A 21,870-nucleotide genomic window follows, 5' to 3' on the forward strand; every position below is an offset into this window, starting at 1 on the left:
CCCATGGGGCAGGGTGAGGGAGGGGCGAGGTGTCCATAGGGGGCAGGGCGCACCGTGGGGCCCCCAGAGTCTGCCTGCCTCCTCCCACTCAGTCGCCCTACAGCTGGGGGGGACCTTTTGGGCAGCACAGAGCCTGCGAACGCCTGAGCCACCACGTCTCTCCCAGGAGCTGCCGGCCCCGTGGTGAGTGCCGTCCGGCAATTTGTCACCCCCCTGAGTGGGGACACCTGGGGCGGCCCCACACCTAAAGTACCACCCTTCCTCCGCCCCTGGTTGCAGGTGGTGTAGCCGGGGGTTTGGAGGGGGGAACTGCTGCCTCAATCAAGTAAATAAAACCATACTTAACTGACCAATTGTGTCGCAGGTAACTCATTTCTGCCCCCCCCCCCCCGGTTGCCGTTTGTCCTCTTTTTCCAGGACACATCCTCTTTTTCAGGGGTAACATTTTTAAAATTTGCCCAAATGTCTCTGGCTATACTTTCTGGATGAGTCCTAGACAAGACTGGTGAGTGAAGACTTGCTTTCCCCATCTTTTCTCTTCTCCTGCCCCCTCCCCCAGCAATATATCACAGCTTCTATAGGAGTATTTATAATGAGAATTGTCTTGGCGTCCTCTTTTTTGCTGTTTGAAATATGGCAACCCTAACTTGCCCCCCCCCAAAATAAATCCTGACTACACCCATGGCAGGTGGTCATAGCAACAGTGCTAATTTGTTGATATAATCAAGGAACAATTACCACGTATTTAGAAATCTATCCTTTTTACCCTGCCTGTTATGTACTGAAGTTCTCACCCTGGGCCAGCAGGGGGATACTGTAGATACAGTGGTGCCCCGCAAGACGAATGCCTCGCAAGACGGAAAACCCGCTAGACGAAAGGGTTTTCCGTTTTTGAGCTGCTTCGCAAGACGATTTTCCCTATGGGCTTGCTTTGCAAGACGAAAACGTCTTGCAAGTGTTCCGATTTTTCCCCGCTTCCCCCCTTTTTCTAAGCCGCTAAGCCGCTAATAGCCTTTTAGCCGCTAATCCGCTAATCCTTTAATAGCCGCTAAGCCTTTAATAGCCGCTAAACCGCTAAGCTGCTAATAGGGTTGCTTTGCAAGACGAAAAAAACGCTAGACGAAGAGACTCGCGGAACGGACTTGCGAGGCACCACTGTAGTTTTCACTCAGGTCCACGTCAGTTATTTTAGGCGGGAAACCCTGGGTTGTTGTTGCTACAATGTTGACAGCCGGCTGCCTATAAAAGCAGGCCAGCTGAGCTGTTTGCAGTTGAGTTCTGTTCCAGCTTACAAATAAAGAGCTGCTTTGGAGAAATCGCTGTGCCGTCTGCCATGTCTACCCACTATTCAACACTGCCCATTTATCATCACGCTGCTGTGTTGATTCAAACTCCCAGATTGTGCCATTTCCCATACCTGGGAAAAACCAAGATCATGAAGTGAGGGCCTCCCCCCATTTCCCACCTGACAGCTATTTCCCTTCTGGCAGTGGCTGTCAAAAGAGACCATGGTCAAAGAAGGAATATTGGGGTTGAGATCCACACACACCCTCAAGAACCAAAAAATGCGAGCCATGGATTCCTGTTTAGTTTATAACCAATTATAATGATTTCAGAATTAATTAATTTATTTGGTCGCTTATTTTGCCAAAATGGTACACAAGTTTTTTTGCACCATTTCTTCCCTGCCGGGATGGGGCTTTGCAAACCATTGGACCAACGGAGAGACAAGTAACCAGTCATTTTTGTTTCCTCTTCTTGGCAGGCCTATTCACACAACATGTACATGGTTGGTCCTTAATGCAGGAGCCTGGAAGCTGTGACCCTCCAGACGTTGGAAGCCAGCTCCCATCATCAGCCCCAGGCAGCAGGGATGAGGGAAGCTGTAGGCCAACAACAACAACTCACACCTCAGAATACTGTGGTTTTGTTCCCACAATGTTTGTCGCTAGACACTGTAACATTAGAGGATGAATTGCTTGTGTGAATCAGCTGTCTTGGGTTTAAGTTCATATATGAGAGATGCGAAAACAAAGGAAAGACCGTAATTCTGTGAGCAGGGTCTGCATTGTTTTAGAAAATGTTAGAGAGAAAACATTAGACACTTTATAATTAAAATAAAAACCCTCTCCATAATTTCGTTTCTCTGCATTTACCTGCTGAATGTGCAAACAGATTTCATTGAGGGGAAACAATATTGCATTTGAAGCATGGTAAAAGTCCAGTCTGTGGTGTCCATTCACGGGTGAATCTTATTGATGTGTGTTGCAGTGATCTGGTGATGAATATTTGTGTGTGTACCAGCCCTGAAAGCAAACTACAAAACTAAATACTTGTTTCAGGAGTCAAGTCCCCACCACATGAACCTAGACATGCTAACATCTTCTTTGGGGCTGATACTGTGGAAATATGGGGGCTTTTCTGTTTTGTCAAAACTTGCTTTTTACGGATTTCACCTGAAACAAACAAATATGCTACCACTTGCTCTGAGACCTGGGGAAAGGACACAATATAAATAAAACATCATCAGTTTACATAGCAATGTGCTATCTTTGTTTCTAACCGGAATGCACCTTCCTTCAAATGCCATCTGTTGTTTTCCCCTTTGGGCCCAAACTATCTATAACTCTGTGCCTTGGTTTCTTTTCTGTATTACAAGAAACGCTTCCCGGCATGTTGGGAGATGTGCCAAGTCGTTTCTCATCATCAGGACTCTTTGAACCAATGGGGATGGCAACAGAATTGCCCCCACGTCCTGAGCTTTTGACTTCTGCAGCTGAAGATATAAGCTGACTGTTCACCTCTATTGAAAGCATTGTGGTGATATGCAAGTTCTGGTTGCATTCTTATTTCTTCTCATACATGCAAGTTATGACGGGATGCGGTAGTGCTCAAATAGTAAACACGTATGCCCCAGCTTTTGAGGCCTTACAGCAGAATGCATGGATGACTACAGGAAAAATGGTTTCGTCTGTGATTATCTGCCTGCGATAGCTCTTCACATGTAATCACTAATCCATACTGCATTGGTCACATTTACATTGTACACTTAAGGCACTACCATAACAAGTCTTACTAGGAACTGTAATCTGTTAAGGGTGCTGAGAATTGTTAGGAAACCCTGCCCTGAGCTAGAGTCCAGTGCCCTTAACAAATTCCCAGTTCCCAGGATTGTTTGGGGGAACGCTATGACTGTTAAAGTGCTTTAAATGCTTGCAAATAATTATGTTCTGCCTGTAGAGTTTGATCTGTGAGGATGCAGAAACATACCCAACGCTACAATTCTATTATTCCATTCTGTATGCAAGTTCACAGTGGATGCCACAGAGGTAAACATTCAGGTGCCAACCTGTACTTGGAGGCTCCATTGATTATTGTGAAACTTGCTTTTCAGTAAATGAGTTTCCAGGAGAAATCTGCTTGCCTCCTTGGCTCATATAGTCAGTGATATGCTATCCTTGTAATATGTGTATGCAGTGCTCCCCCCCCCCAAAAAAAAAATGTTTAGGGGTACTCTCATTTTGACTCAAGAAAAACACCATTTTATAGTTCAAATCAGTGAAAAGAAATACAGTAAATGGACAAAAGTACAAAGATTCACAAAATGAGGATCATGGCAAACTGGAATGAGACAAGAGCCAAGGATATCACCAATGGCTACTTGCTGAGTAAGGCAAAATGCTGAGACATTGAGTGTCCTTGCAAACGATTCCCATACATTTAACGATGTGGAATCACCAGTAGGAAGAGCTGAAGTAGAGAGAGGCAAAATTAAAATACTGAAAATGAGAATTATCATGGAATTCATATTAAGACAAGCAATGAGGGATAGAAGCTGGTTAGTAGGGCTTGCTTCCAGTTGCTGTTCTCTCCTATACTGTTCAGCTTGAAGAGAGAGCGATTTTATTTGGCCCCACATCACTGGGGGATTGCGATGTCCCCGCTTACGAGTCCTGGGGGGGCTGGACGTCACATCGCGGGTGATCTGGAGTTGGTGGTTGAATTGAGGCAATGGATCCGGAAGAACCTGTCGCCACGCCATGGTGCAGCCGAATACAACGTGCAGGAACCCACCGAGCACCCTGTGGAGTAGAAACTGCAGCGTAACCCTTACCCCATGTAATCAATTTCACTGGTTCACTCCACTCATTGGAGGGTAGAATTTTATAGCGCACCAGTGGAGCTGGAAGAATTTCCTTTTGCTGGAAATGCTTTTGAAGACGTGTGTAAGATTGATGATCCTGTATGGAGATATTCAAATGATTAAGAGTAAAGAGTACACTTGACAACCAACTTTCCTTTTCTGAAAGTGAGTTTGGAATGCCTGCTTTCTTTTCCTGCCTGATCAGTGCAGTTTTCAGGGTACGATGAGAGCGCTCAACTATAGCTTGACCTTGAGAATTATAAGGGATGCCAAACAGATGGTGAATATCCCAAGTTTCACAAAATTTAGCAAAGCCTTTTGCACAATACGCTGGGGCATTGTCAGTTTTTATAGAATGAGGCTTGCCCATAACTGACATTGCACGAACAAGATGATTGCAAACATGTTTTACTTGCTCTCCTCTTTGAGGCGTAACCCAAAGGAAGCCTGAGAATGTGTCAATACAGACATGCAAAAACTTCCAGGGTGAGAAAGGGGCAAAATGGGTTACATCCATTTGCCACAATTGATTGGCTTCCAGTCCACGAGGGTTAACACCAGGGCTGGGATGGCCAATCTGATTGGAGCATTGAGGACACTGCTGAATAATTGCACGCGCCTCTTCCAATGAAATTTGAAATTGGCGGCTAAGGGCTTTTGCATTTTGATGATGAAAAGCATGACTTTCTATAGGAGAGACAGGCAAAATCTTTAGCAAAGAATCTGCTTTTGCATTTCCATCTGAAATGAAACCTGGAAAAGGTTGGTGAGAGCGAATGTGCACTACAAAAAGTGGGTGAGAACGATTAGAAAGAAGCAGTTGCAAAGACAGGAAGAGACTCAACAAGTTATCATCTAATAAAGGACTTACATAACTGCCTTGCATTCTGCTTATGACGTTTGAAACATACAAACTGTCAACAATCAAGTTAATTGGTTGTGAGGAAAAATAATGCAGAGCTTTTATAGCAGCTGCAAGTTCAGAACGCTGAGCAGACTTTTGTGGGAGAGTGTACAGGCTATGCCACTCCTCATTCTGTTGCCAAGCAACAACTCCTCTAGAAGGAGCCCCATCAGTGAAAACAGTCAGGGCATTCAAAGGAACAGGGGAAATGATAGAAGAGAAAGACATAGGGAATTGCTTGCTCATTTGCAGGCGCGTATCGGGTGGAATATGACAATCCACCTGACCCACAAAATCAGCGAACGCACACTGTAAATCCATGCTCGTAGAGAGAGCTGTTTCCCATTGTTCTAAAGGCATAGGGACAATAATTTGATTACAATCAACACCAAAAAGATGCTTACAACGTCGTCGTCCCTTGCTAATGAGCTGAGCAAGGAGATCCACTAAAGGGTTTACTGTGTTTCTTGGTGCATGATGTAAATAAAGCCATTCTAGTATATGAACTTTTGATGGACCTTTCTGAATAATTGCAGCAAAGGGTTGTACAGAATCCGTCATTATGACCAAATCAGGCATAACATTAGGAATCGCTCGATCCACCCAATGAATACGCATGATTGCTTTCAACTCTGCAACAGTTTTGAGTTGATCAGAGTTCAAGGTGATTTGCTCACCTGGAGATTGATGGCCTTTTAAGGCTGAAAACAGTGGCCTTAGCACTTCAAGAGGGATTTTAAAATAAGGCCTTATCCAGTTAATATTTCCCAGCAATTGTTGCAGTTGTACATATTTCATTGTTTTTGAAACATGAAGTTCTGGGATTATTGGAATGGAGTAACTAGCTATCATTTTATGTCCTAGATACTGAAAGGGGGGAGATTCCTGAACCTTCTCTGGAGCAATTTTTAAGCCATACATAGACAAACAGGTTATTAAATCATGTTTCCAATTAGGGGGAAGGACTGGAGAATAGAAAAGGATATCGTCCGTATAATGCTGAATCTTAAGATGTGGGTACTTAAGACGAAAGGATTGAAGTGCCTTATCCACAAAATATTGGCACATGGTGGGGGAATTTATCATGCCTTGAGGCAGAACCTTCCAGTGATATCTCTCAGATGGTCTACAATTATTTAATTCTGGAATTGTAAAAGCAAAAAATTTGCGATCCTTTTCATGCAGGGGAATAGAGAAAAAGCAATCCTGCAGATCTACTATAGCCAATTGATATGAATGTGGAATCATATTTGGATTAGGCATACCACATTGCAAAGGCCCCATGGGTTCAATGATGCTATTTATGGACCTCAGATCGTGCAAAAATCTATATTTCCCGTTTTTATTCTTAATTACGAAGACTGGGCTATTGAAAGGGCTGACAGAAGGTTCTATATGGTCAGCTAATAATTGCTGATCGACCAATTGTCTCAAAGCAATCAATTTCTCTGTAGTAAGAGGCCATTGCGGAATCCATATAGGATCAGTGGACTTCCAAGTAAGTGGAAGCACAAACTTACTCATTTATTTGAATGGTTGCTTGTAATTGTTGCAACAAATCTCTTCCCCACAAATTAAGATGAATTTTGAGCACACAGGGCTGAATATATGCAATAACTTCAGAGCTATCAGGCAAAGAGACAGGCAGCCACTGTGCGCTTTTGCAAGAAGCCTGATTACCTCCCACGCCCCACACTTCAGGAGAAGTTTCAAGCGGCCAAGTTTGTTCCCAAAAATTACTCGAAATAACCGAAACATCCGCACCAGTGTCTATCAGACCCTCTAATATTTTTCCATTGATTTTATACTTACGAAGGAGTTTCTCTCTTCCAATACGTTGGGTCACAGCTAGAAGCTGTGGGGAAAAAGATAAAGAGAGCTTGTGCAGATTAGTGTCAATAGCACAAACAACATCAGGTGGTGAAGGCAGCATCACCAAATGAGCAAAAGATTCACCCTTTGTTAACTGCATGGGCATATGGCTCCAAAATTGAACCATGATTGTGCCCACATAGTCAGGAGGCAAGGCACCTGGGATGACATGAATGCCTTGTTTTGCAGCAGAAAATTTAGGTAAAATTAAACCTGTGATATTAGAAGGAAGTGGACCTGCCATTTGGCTGGCCATGATTATGATTTCACCAGGCAATGCAGTGTTTTTGGTCTCTTGATTAATCAAATCAATGGCAAATTCAGAAGGCATATTTTTAGTAACTTTTGCAGCAGCAGAAACCAAAGGCTGACATCTCTCTATTCTTTGGGGCCCGAGAGACTGGGCCCAGTGAAGTTTCCCTGAGACCTACATTGATTTGCCCAATGATAGCCTTTCCCACACTTTGGACATTTTTTGGAAGGTCTGGTCGTGGTATTTGCATTATTATTCTTCTGTGCAGTCCCACCTTGGGCCTTGCACTGCTTTGCAAAATGACCAGGACGGTGACAATTATAACAGTTTCCTGTTGGTCTCACGGAAGCCTGAAGTGCATTGGCAAACAAAGATATTGTATGAGATTGACTCCCTACTTCCGAACACGCTTTTATCAAATCTGCAAGGGAATATGTTGAACGGCTTATGATTGATTGCAGCATTTTTTTACAGTCCGTGTTAGAGTTCTCATAAGCCAATTTTTTTAGCAACTCATTCTGAGCCGTTTCATTATCTATCTGTCTACAGATAGATTCCTTCAGTCTATCCACAAATTGATGGTATGGCTCTGTATTCTGCTGTTTAACATTTACAAAAGAACTCAGTGGCTGTCCTGAGACAGGAATTTTACGAAATGCACGCTGCACGCAAGTTGCAGTGCGCTGAAAGTGTGAAGGTGACAACACGGCTTGGGCAGCCAGGGTCTCAAATGGAGGAGCGCCGAAAAGCTGGCTTGCTATATGCGTTGGATCAGCCAGAGCTATGGCTGCATGTTTAAATTCATTTTCAAAAACTAAAAATTGCGCAGGAGATAACATCATCCTCATTAAATCTTTCCAGTCAATCGGAATCATTGTATAAGAGGTAGAAATGCCCTCTATAATTCCCATTACATAAGAAGATTTAAGACCTGAATCACTAATGGCTTTCCTGAGATCTTTCATGACAGCATAAGGCAATTTTTCATGATAAACTTGTAATTGCTGACCTCCAGGAGCATTTTGATAAGTGAGAGGAAAAATTAATGGCATTTCTTCCAATGAAAAAAGCCCATCTTGCTTAGCCTGTAAAAGCCCAGCACGGACGGCTCCATATTGTTTTGGCAAAGCAGCATGGTCTAGAGACAAAGAGGAAGGGACAAAGGCATGCTGATTTGCTTGTTCAGGCAGAGAAGGGGGGCCGAGGGGGATGGGGGGGGAATTTGTAAACTGAGACGACGCAGGAGCAAGGGAAGGAGAAAAGGGAGGGGGATTTTGGCTAGGTGATGAAGGAGACAAAGGGGGCAAAATCAGAGGGTATGGCGGGGGGGAAGGGATTTCTTCAGTTACCAGCAGTGAAGAAATTGAAAGAGAAGATTGTTCTAATTTTGCTATGGCGTTAGCACACTTTTGCCATGTGAGTAGGCAGCTGATTGGAGCACGTGGCTCAGAAAATAAAATTTTGCCGATTTTCTCCCATGTGCTAATTTGCAATGAGCCTTCTGCTTGATAAAAAGGACATTGATGAGTTATTTCCTGCAGTAGCTGTTCAATCTCTTTTAGAGAAATTTGAACTTTGTCTATTGTCTGTCTTACTAACGAAAGAAGCTCTTTCGCGTGAGCCTTTTGCACCTTACTTAAATCCCCTCCCATACTAACGAATTAAGCGCTTTAGACTTTTTCCCAGTCGGATTAGTATGAGGAATGCTTTTGGCTCTAAAGGGATCTCTATTGGGATCTGATTACTTACCCTTCTTCAGGATCACGTCAAGGGGTCACCAGATGTGGATTTGGGGGTTTGTAGAGATGAATAAAGACAGACAACGAGATGTTTTCTTTCAGAGAGCTTGCGTGTGTGCCAGATGAAAGTGAGAGAGAGAGAGATTCTTTTTCCTCTAGCCTCACAGCATCTCCTTTTATTCAAAGTTACAAAAAGCATGGCCACGAATGTGCCAGTGGCTGATTGGCTCAATACAAGACAAAGAAACTGAAATCCTATTGGCTCATTTGTATGTAAGGCGGGCTTACATAGCTCCATAGATCTTTGGCACATGAAAGACAGAATGTTAGAGCTGTATTTAGACAGGCATATAAGCTCTTAATCCACCTATGACTAAGATTGATAATGTTATGACTAAGGTGTTTACTAATGTTTAGATTGTTATATAAACTCACACAATTAATTATACATTGAGGATTAACACATCATTGTGATTTACACATCATTGTGAACTAAAGGTGAACTAAAAGAGAAAAAGTGTGGTATGTAAGGAATGCTATACAGAAAGATCTGTGCCAGGCACAGACCTTTAGCCTTGTGCGTGAAAGAGAGAGAGAAGCGTGATTGATTATAAACAGGCCTTATAGTCTGTTTTAGAAGCAAAGAGAAGATAGAAATAATTCCCAGAATGCAGGAGGAAAAGAACCAATGTTTTACTATACTAGGCACATAGAAATAACATGTCTACACACTGATATTCAGAGGTATTTTACCACTGAATATGGAGGCTCCATTTAGCTGAGGAGTGTGGAAACCTGTGCCCTTCCACATGTTGTTGGACCACAGTTCCCATCATCCCTGACCACTTGGCCATGGTGGCAGGGCTGATGGCCGTGGAAGCTCAGTAGCACCTTAGAGGACACAGGTTCCCCTTCCCAGCTCTAGCCATTAGCAGAACCATAATTCCCAGTTCTCTTCCACTATTGAGCTGTGCAAAGGTTTGCCTTCTGTTACTAGTGCAGAATTACCTCCCTTCTTTAGACTCCAATATCTGCAGTGATGCCAGCCCAACAGTGCCTAACCTTGAGATGCAGGGCTCAGTGCAGAATATGATTATAACCTCCCCCACCAAACAACAGCAGCAGCCAAGCATATGCCTTTGAATGTACACAGCACACATTTCCCTCCCCATTGTTTAGGCCGAGCCTGCCTGCACACGTCAGAAATCAGGGTGCAGAGCAATCACAAAGACAGCAACTCAGCACTGCACAGCTGGCTGTTTTGCTTTGGAAGGGAACCACTGAAGGCCACATAACAAAAATAATTGCTGGGGGAGCACAGAGCCTCCAACTGGCCCTGAGCATCTCCTGACTTTATTACACACACAGCAGTTGCTTCTTCCTACTGGCAAAGGGCACTTGATCATCCCACCCTCCCAGTATGAACAACAAAAACAAGGGAAAAGAGTTGTCAAAATTAAAGGAAGCTTATTCTTCTAACAAGGATGTTTGCTACCCACACTGGGAAGAAAGGTGTTAAAGAACTGTCTGTTTGCATTCTAGTTCACATGGATGGGAGTGAATGAAGAGGCAGAGCCAACTGTTTTGATAGCTTCTATTTAACTCAAAATATAATCCCTGTTAAAATTAGTTGCAGTGTCATAGGGCCAAGAGAAACCCCACCAGCCCTTTCTCCCATAACCCCTGATGCCACTGCTGGCACATCTCTCTTCAGTCCATAGCTCCCAGACACAGCCCACTGCTGCTGCTGCTGCTTCACATGCACCCCGATGTATCCAGACTCCCTAATCTTACATCTCTGTAAATTATGTTATTGCTAGCCACCACCACCCCCTCCTCCTCCTCCTCCTCTCAGGCTCTCTTGGCCTGACCTTATGCCTGGGAGTTAAGTATTTCATGTGAAATGTGCTATATTTTAAGTTTATGGCATGGTTAATTGGCTTGCGCCTTAATCCAAATAAATCTGAACTTGAACTTTTGCGTTTTCACTTCATAGGAACAATGTTCATGAATACCTTGCAGAATCCAGATTGTTCATTGTCTAAGTCCGAGAGCATAGATTAATAATATTGTGCCAACATCCGTCTATGGTGTTGATTACCCAAGCGGCAACATCTTGGCGTAGATCTGGAGTGAGGAATCGGTTCTCCTCTGCCCCCAATATGTTGCTGGACTCCATCAGCCCCAGCCAATGAGGCCAATGGTTAGGGATGATAGGAGCTGGAGTCCAGAAACATCTGGAGTGGCAGATGTTAGCCCTGATTCCCACTGCAGTATGGGCAATACCAGGGGTAGGCAACCTAAGGCCCAGGGGCCGGATGCAGCCCAATCGCTTTATCAATCCGGCCCACGGACAGTCTGGGAATCAGCGTGTTTTTACATGAGTAGAATGTGTCCTTTTATTTAACATGCATCTCTGGGTTATTTGTGGCCCATCACATGGTCTGAGAGACGGTGGACCGGCCCACAGCTGAAAAAGGTTGCTGACCCCTGGGCTATACACTGTTAAGTAAGTAGAACTTGTAAGGCCTGAAACAAAGAGATCAACGACTGGACTTTCCTGTGTGTTTATTCACCTACTTGAAAAGCAAAGATACTGGGAGAAATAGGAGATTGTTTCCCAGATCTAAATTACCCTATCTAGACACACAAACACCAAAGATGCTATGATCCCCACAGTGCTGAAGAGGGGAGAAAGAGAGTCTTGCCTTTTCTTGCTAGGGATGCTCAAAGCACATTTTGGGCAGGGAGATTTAGAACTGACAGCATTGCTGGTGGGGCAGGGGCTGGTCACTCTCTCCCCTCCCCAGAGCCATGACTTTGATGACATGCATAGCTCTCTGCAGCTGCTTTTAAGTGAAAAAGAAAATGTTGGAGGTTCAGTCCCAGATCTCCTGCATCATGTCCATTTCGGCTTGCCAGCAGTGAACAGTGTCTCTTCTGCACAATCTTGGAATATACTATACAGCCTTGATTTGGGGTGCCTTTCCGTTAGGCAGATCCAGTTTCCTTGAGCTGGTTATCTGGCCACCATCCAGAAACACCACACAAAGAAATACTAGCAATTGCCTCTGACAGCCACATAAGCAACAACTAAACATCTACAGAGAGTTTGTTTGTGGCATCCTGAAGATGGAGGATCTACCATGCTGTTTGAATGCTTCATTTATAACTCTATGCGTGAGGTGCCGCTTCGCTGAAGGAGCACTGCGCAGAGAGGGAGGGAATATTTTTTTTCTTGTTCTCCTCTAAAACTAGGTGCGTCTTATAGAGCAAAAAATACAGTACTTCCCTTGCTTCACAGGCATTCAGAAGGCAACTAGGACCATAGTTATCCTTTCCTCCTAATGGGGCTCACACTCTTGGCTCCTGCTTCTCAGCCCCTCTGGCCCATGCAGTGAGCCTATGGGGGCTACTACCAGTGTGTCTTCGCCCCTGCCTTTGGCTGCTTGGCAAAGGAATCTTCTCCACCCTGGGCAGGTCTTGAACCCTTGTCCATAGGAGGGCCATGTATACTTCCTGCAGGACCCCTACCCAAGGAACTATGGAGGTGCTACGTTCATTATGTGGGTCCTCCTCTCTCCGCTCTGTGTGTTGTGTTCATAAGGAGCATCAGAATATTAAAACCTCTGATTATAGGGATGCCCACGGACTAGTGCTGCTGGGGCCACTGCTGTTTGTGCTACAGGAACTGATGGAAAGTGGGCACGCTGGCATTACTGTTGACATTATGTGTGCAGTGATGGAGGGCTGTGTGATGAGAACATGTCTGCACCTTGGTGATTTCATTGGCTGCCTCTATCCTCTGGTAAGCATTATACAGGCGGCAGTGCCAGCACAGTCCCTGGTTAATGGTTTTTAGTAGGGTGTCCAGGAATGCTGTAAGCATCTCTTGTTGATTTCCTGTTTTTGTGTTTTCTGGGCTGTGCGTTTTTCCTCCTCGAATGAGCATATATTGGATTGGATTCAGTGGCTGTTCTACTAGCAAAAAGGCAACATCGTTCTGCTCCCAGCACAATGCAAGTCGGGTTCTCTCTCTCTCTCTCTCTCTCTCTCTCTCTCACACACAAACACACACACACACACACACACACAAAAGCATCAATATTAAGGTTTTCAAAACTTGTATTTTAAATTTGGGTTATTCAGATTTGATTTTCCATCTGAAAATTTTGGTAAACTTTATTTTTAGGATGGCCTTTGGATACAACAATAAATATGAATCTATTAGATGCAACCAGGCTTAGGTGATGAAAAAGAAACCCCCCATATTATTAAACACAGCAGCACCCAACACCAATGGCAGCTGCATCTCTCAGTACTGGGCAAGCAATCTTTCCCCAAGAGTCATTCCCCCACTTCGGACGAACACACTAGACAGAGTAGATCAGTCTCACCCATCACCACCTTTAATGGACGGGGAGTGGCTACAGATGCTCTGTGCCCCTTTAACAGCAGTCCAGAGGGATCGCTCCCATTAAGCCCCAAGCTGGGCCCTGCCCAGGGGCTCTCTGTCCAAAAAGGCAGGCTCAGTCCCCAAGTTCACCAGCTAATCCAGAAAGCCCATTTCTACAGCTTCAGCCACCTCAGGGTGAAGCAAGCGTGTGGCCAAGCGCTCAATGTCATCCAAGCTCAGTAATCGAAGGCTCCGCTCATAATCCTGGGATGGGGGGGGGGAGAGGAGAGAGAAAGAGAGAATTGAACACAGCGTTCAGAAGCACACCTGCCAGATAGTCAGACATTTTGTAGTTAAAAGGGTCCCATTGAGAAACTGCTGTGTGTGTAGATTTGCAGGTTAGCCAATGCAATCTTTTAAAATACAGTGACAGATTTTGATGTGGGGGACAAAAGTTAAAAATCCTGCTTATTGGGTGATCTTGGGCAGTCATTGGAGTCTGATTCATACACACTTGATGCATGTGTGTGAATGAATCAGGTGCCTGGCTCATTCTCAGCTCCCGCTTCCATCAAATAAACGCATGTTATTCCTAAGGAGCTGTTGGGACACCGGCAGTACAACAGCTTATATATGTCTTCTCAGAAGTAAATCCCACTGAGTTTAATGCGACTTACTCCCAGATAACTGGGTACAGAACTACAGCCTGAATAAGATAAAGACAGCAATAATGTTTTGCAGGCTGAAACTGCAAACACAAGCACACTCAGTCAAGATCAAGGCTGCAGTCCTAACCTCACTTGCCTGGGTGTAAGCCCACTGAGTTTAATGAGATTCCCGCCCCCCTCCATAGTTAGGACTGTACTGTAAGCCTCACTGAACTCAGTAGGAATTACTTCCAAGGAAAGGCACTTAAGATCAGGCTGCACAAGGGTCACAGGAACCAATAAGCCAAACCTGAGGGGATTCCCACCTATACTCCTCAGGGGTGTCTTACCCATAGAGGCCATTGGCACAGGATGCCAAGTTCTGGAGGGCGCCAGGGAAGAGGTGGAGGCTGGATGCGGCACCTCCCGGCATCAGCTCACCGCCCTCGCCCGCCTCCGGAGCCTCCATCTGCGGTGGTCACCACGGCACAAAGCGGCCAGCTGAGCCAAGAAGCATCACACCCAGCCTCCACCTCTTCCCCGTCGGAGCCACCCTCCAGACGCTGCCCGCCTCCTCCAGTCCCGCCGGCGGCACCGTCCTCCCTAAAAAACCAGGGGGGGGGCACCAGAGGGAGCTTTGCACCACGGCGCCGGATATGCTTAAGACGGCCCTGACACTCCTGTTAGAAAGTTACCTTTTGCAATTGCTCCAACACCTTCTCAGCATCAGCTACGCTGAAATGCCTGCCTAGGACTTGGGCCAGTGTGTGCCAGATGACAGGGTTCTGTGGGGGTCCAGCTCTGCGGCCAGGTTCCTCAGGCGATGCCTTCTCTGGCGGCTTGATCACAAGGTTCAGTTTTGACTCGGGTCCAATAGAGTAATCAGAGAGACGGTGTTCATCTGGGAAGGAAGCACAAGCTGCTGAAAGGCCAGGTGCCAGCCAGCAAGAGGCCTCACTCTGGCAACCAGAACTTCCACAGGGCCACAAAGCTATGGTCTCACACCAGCCATAGCTTTGCACGGACTGGAAGGATACAATTTATTACAGAAAACTAAAGGGCAAAGCATCCAGCTAGTGCAGGTGTGAAGAACCTCTGGTTTTCCTGATGCTGCTGAATGTAGGAGCCAACTTTTAGGGGCCGAGGTTCCTTCAGCTCCCTTTATAAAATATTTGAGGGGCCTGGCGCCCCCACAAAGTTCATGGGCATTGTCATTCAAATGGTGTGTGTGCGCGTGTTGTGTTATGTGATCAATTATGTGGGGTGGGGCTTAGCTCCCTCCACCCCAATATTTTATTTAAGTTTGTATCCCTGCTGCTGAACTACAACTCCCAACAGCCTCAGGCAGGCATAGCCAATGATCAGAAGTGTGTGTCCCCCGCTGCGAGAAGTGAAGTTACAGGGAACTAGGTACAGGGCCTTCTTGGTAGTGGCACCCACCCTGTGGAAGGCCCTTCCATCAGATGTCAAACAGGTAAGCTACTACACAACTTTCTGAAGACATCTGAAGGCAGCCCTGTATCAGGAAGTTTTTATTGTCTGGTGTTTTTGCTGTGCTGTTATTATGCTAGAAGCTGCCCAGAATGGATGGGGAAACCCAGTTAGATGAGCAGGGTATGCAATGAATTAATATCATTATTATTATGGGAGTTGTTCATCTTGAGTGCTAAATTTCCAACAATCCTAGCTAGTCACATCTCCATTTGCATTAAAAGTCAAAACATCATTTGCTGTGAGTTCACAGCAGAAAATATATGCCCCCCATAAAGGCAAAGATTATAGATTCTTAATATCTGCTGCAAAATAAATCTGTGTTTCGGCTTATGAAAACCAGGTTATTTCATATTGTCACAGAACATCCAGTCCCCACAGCAGGGGGTTTTGCGGGCATATTGGCAAATCTTAAGAGACTATTCTTTTCTATGAAACATGTCACAAATCTCACTGCCATGAGTCTCACAATGAAATAAGGGCAAATGAGATTTGAAAAGGCTTAGACAAAAAACAGCACAAATCAGAGCTATAGCTGGGATGCTTCGGGAAGACATTAGGGAAATGAAAGGAAGTCATCAAGCTCCATTTGTAGGTAGCAATTTTTTTAGAAAGGTTGCAAGCATAAGAAAATATACTTTCAGTACAGATAAAAGCTTTCTTGAATTTCAAACATTGCATTTCCTCTATCAATGCGAATCTCTTACATATACATACAGGTCATTTACAACCCCACTTACACGCCCCAAAACCAATCCCACTGATTCCTATCCAAAGATGCCCTCCTTCCCTCACACACAGTCAGGTCTGGTCCAAGACAGGAAATCCCACAAACACCTCACTCTGAGAGTAAAATACAATAATAATAAATAAACGTCTTACTAGCCTTTCAATAAACTCTGCCGCCCGAGACAGCTGCTTCGTTTTATTATTACTATTTATTAAGCTTGTATACCGCCCTTCATCTGCAGATCCCACAACATAAAATTGCAATATAAAAAACACAAAATATATAATAAAAATAAGAAGAAAAACAAACCAATAACACCCCTCTCCCACCACACTTTTAAAAGGATAAAGGTAAAGGTATCCCTGCCCGTACGGGCCAGTCGTGTCCGACTCTGGAGCGCCACCCGCGTCCCTTTTAAAAGGGTATCAGATGTCAATTACCCAAAGGCTTGGTTGAAGAGGAATGATTTCACCTGGCAGCTATTCTACCTAATGATAGGACTGGCCTTGCCATACTCTAACATAGAGGCCCAGCAACACAGTCACACCAAACCGCCATCAGCACCCACCTGCCAAAGCTTTGCCTTTGAAAAGCAGGCGCTGCTGAGATACTGGGACATTCAACTTCTCGGAGACCAAGCGTTTGAGAGAGGAGATCCGTTCATCTGGGGAGACCTGAGAAGGAAGAATGTGATGAAGTGGGGCTGCCCCCCAAAGTTGACAGGCTCAGAGCAAGGGCTTTCATATGCTGGAGAATATAGGCCCTGGTCAAGCACAGAACTAGAAGAGCTGAACAAACCTTTTGTTCAGTAATATACACTACACTTACTGTACCTGTCCATTTTCAGGTCCTTTTCAGAGTGAATTCCCACCCCCCTCCAGTTGCTCTAAGAAGCTTGCCCCATTGACAAATTGGTCCACAGGAAATAATTTTGTTCTATGCTAAATTAATGGCTGGAATTTTATCGTCCTCCTTCTGGCAAAGCTCCTGTGAAAGGTAGAAGATCAGTAAGTGCAGCTTTTCACAGCATGAATATTTTCTGCTTTTCAGGTAGTTGTTAAATAATATTACTAAGTAGGCATATAGTGTTTTTCAACTTAAGTTAGTGTTGGCCCCTTTTTCTCCCAGGCATGAAAATGCTGATATCACTTGAAGGTAGAAAGTACAGTCAAACCTCATTGGTGAAAGTAATCTGTTCCAGAAGTCCATTCGGCTTCCGAAATGTTCTGACTAGTTGCAGTGGCTTCCTGCACTCAAGCGGAAGTCGTGTCAGACATTCAGCTTCTGAAAAACGTTTGAAAACTGGAGCATTTACTTCTGGGTTTTCGGTGTTTGGAAGCCGTAACGTTCCAAAATGGAGCAGGCGTTCGGGAGCCAAGGTTTGACTGTATAAGGTATGAACTGCAAATTCATAGTTAAAATCTCTGTTTTCCCTTGAAACCACTGAAAGTCTGTTCTCCCAGCTGTAACATGACAATAATACTATTATCATTTATTGATATCTTTATAAATACAGGGATGCCTTAAGCAATTGTTATAAGAACGACCATGTTCATGCGTGTGCAATGCTTAGGAAGAGCAATGCACATTAAGTTCAATGTGTTGGTCCTGGTGCTCAAAGCCTTCTATACAGCTTGGGGGTAAAAAGGTAAAGGTGCCCCTGCCCGTACGGGCCAGTCTTGCCAGACTCTAGGGTTGTGCGCCCATCTCACTTAAGAGGCTGGGGGCCAGCGCTGCCTGGAGACACTTCCGGGTCACATGACCAGCGTGACGAAGCTGCTCTGGTGAACCGGCACCAGAGCAGCACACGGAAACGCCGTTTACCTTCCCACTAGTAAGCGGTCCCTATTTATCTACTTGCACTTAGGGGTGCTTTCGAACTGCTAGGTTGGCAGGCACTGGGACTGAACGACGGGAGCGCACCCTGCCGCGGGGATTCGAACCGCCGACCATGCGATCGGCAAGTCCTAGGCGCTGAGGATTTACCAACAGAGCCATACCTTAAAAGATGGTCTTACCCTTTATATAGCCAATGAACTACTGCTCTCGGTAGGAGAGGGCCTCTTACAAACACTTATCTCAGCAAGAGGTCTGTTCCATACAATGTAGGAATTGAGTTCTTAGTGTGGCAGCATCTATCCTTTGGAACTCCCTCGTACTGCACATCAGACAGACACCATCTCTATTGTCTTTTTGGTGTTGCTGAAGACCTTCTGATTTTTCAACAGTTCTTTTAAGTGGAGATTGTTTTGCTCTTATATGAGAAACTGTCTTAGTTGTTGATTTTTTTACTGTTAAATCACTTGAGATTTATGAAAAATGAAATACATTTTTAATGTACTCCTAACATTACTGGATGTTCCAACCTTGGAAGGAAGTAATCTTTTTTCAAGGTACAATCTGAGGGGATATAAAAGCACAAGAGGAACCTTGCCAGATCGGATAAAGAACCATCTAGTCCGGCATTCTGTTTCCAAAGTGACTAACCCAGGGGTCTGCAACCCGCGGCTCTGGAGCCGCATGTGGCTCTTTTACACCTTTGCCATGGCTCCGGGGCGGATACTAGCGAGGAGAGGAGGCGCATTGTGCGCCCCGACACTCCCCACTGTGGCGGGCACTGTACTGGCTGCGACGTCGCATGGGGGCGGTGCGTGCGTTAGTCACGCACCGTCCCGACATCACCTTCCCGCCCGCTGTCAGATCGCGGCTCTGGAGATATATTTGTTTTAAATGTCACAATGGTTTTGCGGCTCCCAGTTTTTTTCCCCTTCAGAAACGGGTCCAAGTGGCTCTTTTTGTCTTAAAGGTTGCAGACCCCTGGACTAACCAGATGCCTGTGGGAAGTTTGCAAACAGAACACGAGTACAACCACCCTCCCCCATGATGCAACCACTTGCTGAAGCTGAGGTGGTTTGGGTCTGGTCTGCTTTGAGCGTTATGGAAGAAATGTGGGGTACAAATGTGCTAAATCAGGGATGGGGAACCTCTGACCCTCCAAATGTTGCTGGTCTCCCAACTCCCACAGGTACCCCAACCTTGTATTAAGAGCCCTTAACTCTGACCCGAAGGCATGTGGTTACTTTCCTGCAAAGGGAAGGCACGGAATGCATGGTTAGAAACACTTACCTTCCTCTATCCAGATCCTGGGCGTGAGCCCTAGTGATAGCAGACACTGTAAAGCCCTTAAGAACTTAGGACCAGTTTACCTACAAGATCACATTACCCTAATCAACTCCTCCAATGGATGGAATTGGAACTACTACAGGCGCCGTACCCATTCCACGTTTGTAAGAACTTGGCTGTTTAGCATGCCCACGCCTGCACTTTGGAACTGCCTGCCTACTGAGCTCAAGCAGGAGCCCTCATTGTACTCCTTTTGGTACCCCACCCAGATACTTAGAAGTTGATGCCACTTTTAATCCGTTTTAGCATTTTAACTTGATTCTGCCATGTCAGGGAACTGACATCAGAGCAAGAGGCGAAGGGGAGGCTCCCAGATGATGCTGGCGAAGGACCCAGCAGCAGGGGGAGAAACAGCTCAGTAGAGGGGGAAGCCAATCAGCGCAACACCAGGGATAAAGGGGGGCAGACGGGGGAAGTGGAGAGAGGGCTCCAGGACTCTTCACTGGACATCAGTGAGGAGAGCCCAGGTCCTCCGCTGCCCACGCCTTCCCTGCGCAGAAGACTCCCGCGCAGTGAGAGGAGGAGGAGACTGGGTGTCAAACAACTTTTATGTTGGAAGAGGTTCAAGAAACGCCCACTGACGGATTCTGCCAGTGACTGAGGCAGCCACGATGAGAAGGGGCTGTGCAGTCAGAAAGGTTTAACAAGGCAAATTAACCGAGAAAGGCACCAGTTTACGCACGGGTAACTCATACCTATGACATGCCATTTCGTATTTTTGAGGTTTTTGGTTTGTTTGTCTTTTACAACCAAGCTGTGTATACATTTTATGAAATGAAGCAATGCCACCACTCTATTTTGCCTTGGTCAGACCACACCTGGAATACTGTGTCCAGTTCTGTGCACCATAAATTAAGAAGGATATTTGACAAGATGGAAGATGCGCAGAGGGGGGAGACCAAGATGCCCAAGGGTCTGGAAACCAAGCCTTATGAGGAACGGTTGAAGGAGCTGGGTATGTTTAGCCTGGAGAAGAGGAGACTGAGAAGAGCGAGACGACCCTCGGGGTCCCTTCCAACTCTACCATTCTATGAAAACAAATATTCCAGCGGCAGAGCTGAATTCGACTTCGTAAACAGAGAAAGGAAAAGCCAGCAGGAGAAACAGCTGAGGGCCGGGAGGTGTCAGATCTGCCCAGGAGCCCCCACCCCCTGAGTGCATGAGATCCCTTCACAGCCATCTATACGATACGATAATCTTTGTCATTGTCCCATACAGAACAACAAAATTGAAAAAAATCTACATCAAACATTCAAAACCCAACAAGTCTGCTATCCCAGCCTTGTTAGTCCCCTAAAAACTCCATACCCCATAATAAAATACAATACACTCCTTCACAGACTGCCTTAAATGTAAAGGTAAAGAGACCCCTGACCATTAGGTCCAGTCGTGGCCGACTCTGGGGTTGTGGCGCTCATCTCGCTTTATTGGCTGAGGGAGCCGGCGTACAGCTTCCGGGTCATGTGGCCAGCAGGACTAAGCCGCTTCTGGCGAACCAGAGCAGCGCACAGAAATGCCATTTACCTTTCCCCCCTCCAGAGTGATACCTATTTATCTACTTGCACTTTGACATGCTTTCGAACCGCTAGGTTGGCATAATTAAATACAATACACTCCTTTAGAGACTGCCTTACACTGTGTTTAAAACCAAAATCGCATTTGAATAGAAACTGTTTCTCAGTCAGCTAGTCCTAGTCTTTAAAACCCTGGACCTTCTTCCAGAAGGCAGAAGCTGAAAGAGATCATTTCCGGGGTGGGCACTATCCTGCGCTATCTTGCAGCTTTCTTATGGCACCTGGAAACGTAGATTTGATCCAGGGTGGGAAGAGTGCACCCAATTATTATCTCCGCAGTCTTTACAACCCTGGACAGCCTTGTTTTCCCCCTGACTGTGTAGCTCCCAAACCACACACACAGACCATAAGTTAATACATTCTCCACAGTGTACAATGGTAAAATGCCATCAGCAGGGCCTTTGAGAGGTTATTTTAACCTGTGCTGTGCTCTCTTCATCCTGGAAGGGACCCCTCGCTGCCCTCCGGCCCCCCACCCGCTCCTGCCGCCCTCGGCCTCCTTCCTCCAGGCCAGGTGGCTCCTCTGGGCTTGGGGCGGGCGAGGGCTACACCCAGGCAGCAGCCCACACCCAGCTCGGGCCTCGGCCCCTGACTCGGCATCCCACCGCCCGGGAGCAGCAGGAGGAGGGATACCTGGAGGCTGCATTCCCGGCCCTGGAGCGCCTTCACCGTAAGCAGCATCTCGGGACCCCGCAGCTCGGAAAGCCAGAAGCGGCCCCTTTAACTGAACCATAGACACGCGCGGAAGAAGCTGTCCGGAAGGCAGAGCGGCGCGGCGAAGGGAAGCTACGTAGGCGAAAGGAAGACGCCGAGGCCTCTCATCTCGACGGGGGCCGCACGCGCACTGAAGCTGCCAGAGAGAGAAAGCGGCCAGAGAGGCGGAAGTTGAGTCTGTAGGAGGAGCGCAACATCCGAGAGACCGGAAGGCGGCGGGCGC

The 21,870-nt window shown here is 46.0% G+C and overlaps 1 protein-coding gene and 1 long non-coding RNA gene across 2 annotated transcripts; one reads left to right on the forward strand and one right to left on the reverse strand.

Annotated features, from left to right (window-relative positions):
* Nucleotides 1-345: 345 nt before the first annotated feature.
* LOC309521718 lies at nt 346-2,136 on the forward strand. The gene is made up of 2 exons (XR_014214769.1): nt 346-505; nt 1,766-2,136. It is a non-coding gene; the product is annotated as an uncharacterized lncRNA (long non-coding RNA).
* An 11,163-nt stretch (nt 2,137-13,299) lies between these two features.
* Nucleotides 13,300-21,753, reverse strand: UBL4A (ubiquitin like 4A). Its single transcript, XM_082205676.1, has 4 exons — nt 21,567-21,753; nt 16,745-16,850; nt 14,651-14,856; nt 13,300-13,572 (listed from the first exon to the last, which is right to left on the reverse strand). The coding sequence occupies exons 1-4, from the start codon at nt 21,612-21,614 to the stop codon at nt 13,462-13,464; spliced, it is 471 nt and encodes a 156-aa protein (XP_082061802.1). The 5' UTR covers nt 21,615-21,753; the 3' UTR covers nt 13,300-13,461.
* Between the last annotated feature and the right edge of the window lie 117 nt (nt 21,754-21,870).

The sequence above is a fragment of the Podarcis vaucheri genome (assembly GCF_965113315.1).
Source record: "Podarcis vaucheri genome assembly, chromosome: 17".
Classification (NCBI taxonomy): Eukaryota; Metazoa; Chordata; class Lepidosauria; order Squamata; family Lacertidae; genus Podarcis; species Podarcis vaucheri.

Bases quoted from the DNA above. Each gene is read 5' to 3' on its own strand.
- UBL4A (XM_082205676.1), bottom strand. From the start codon at position 21,614: ATGCTGCTTACGGTGAAGGCGCTCCAGGGCCGGGAATGCAGCCTCCAG. The intron at 16,851-21,566 runs GTATCCCTCCTC...CTTCCTTCTCAG, and splicing joins GCCGGGAATGCAGCCTCCAG to GTCTCCCCAGATGAACGGAT. The intron at 13,573-14,650 runs GTAACTTTCTAA...CCCCCATCCCAG, and splicing joins TGTTGGAGCAATTGCAAAAG to GATTATGAGCGGAGCCTTCG.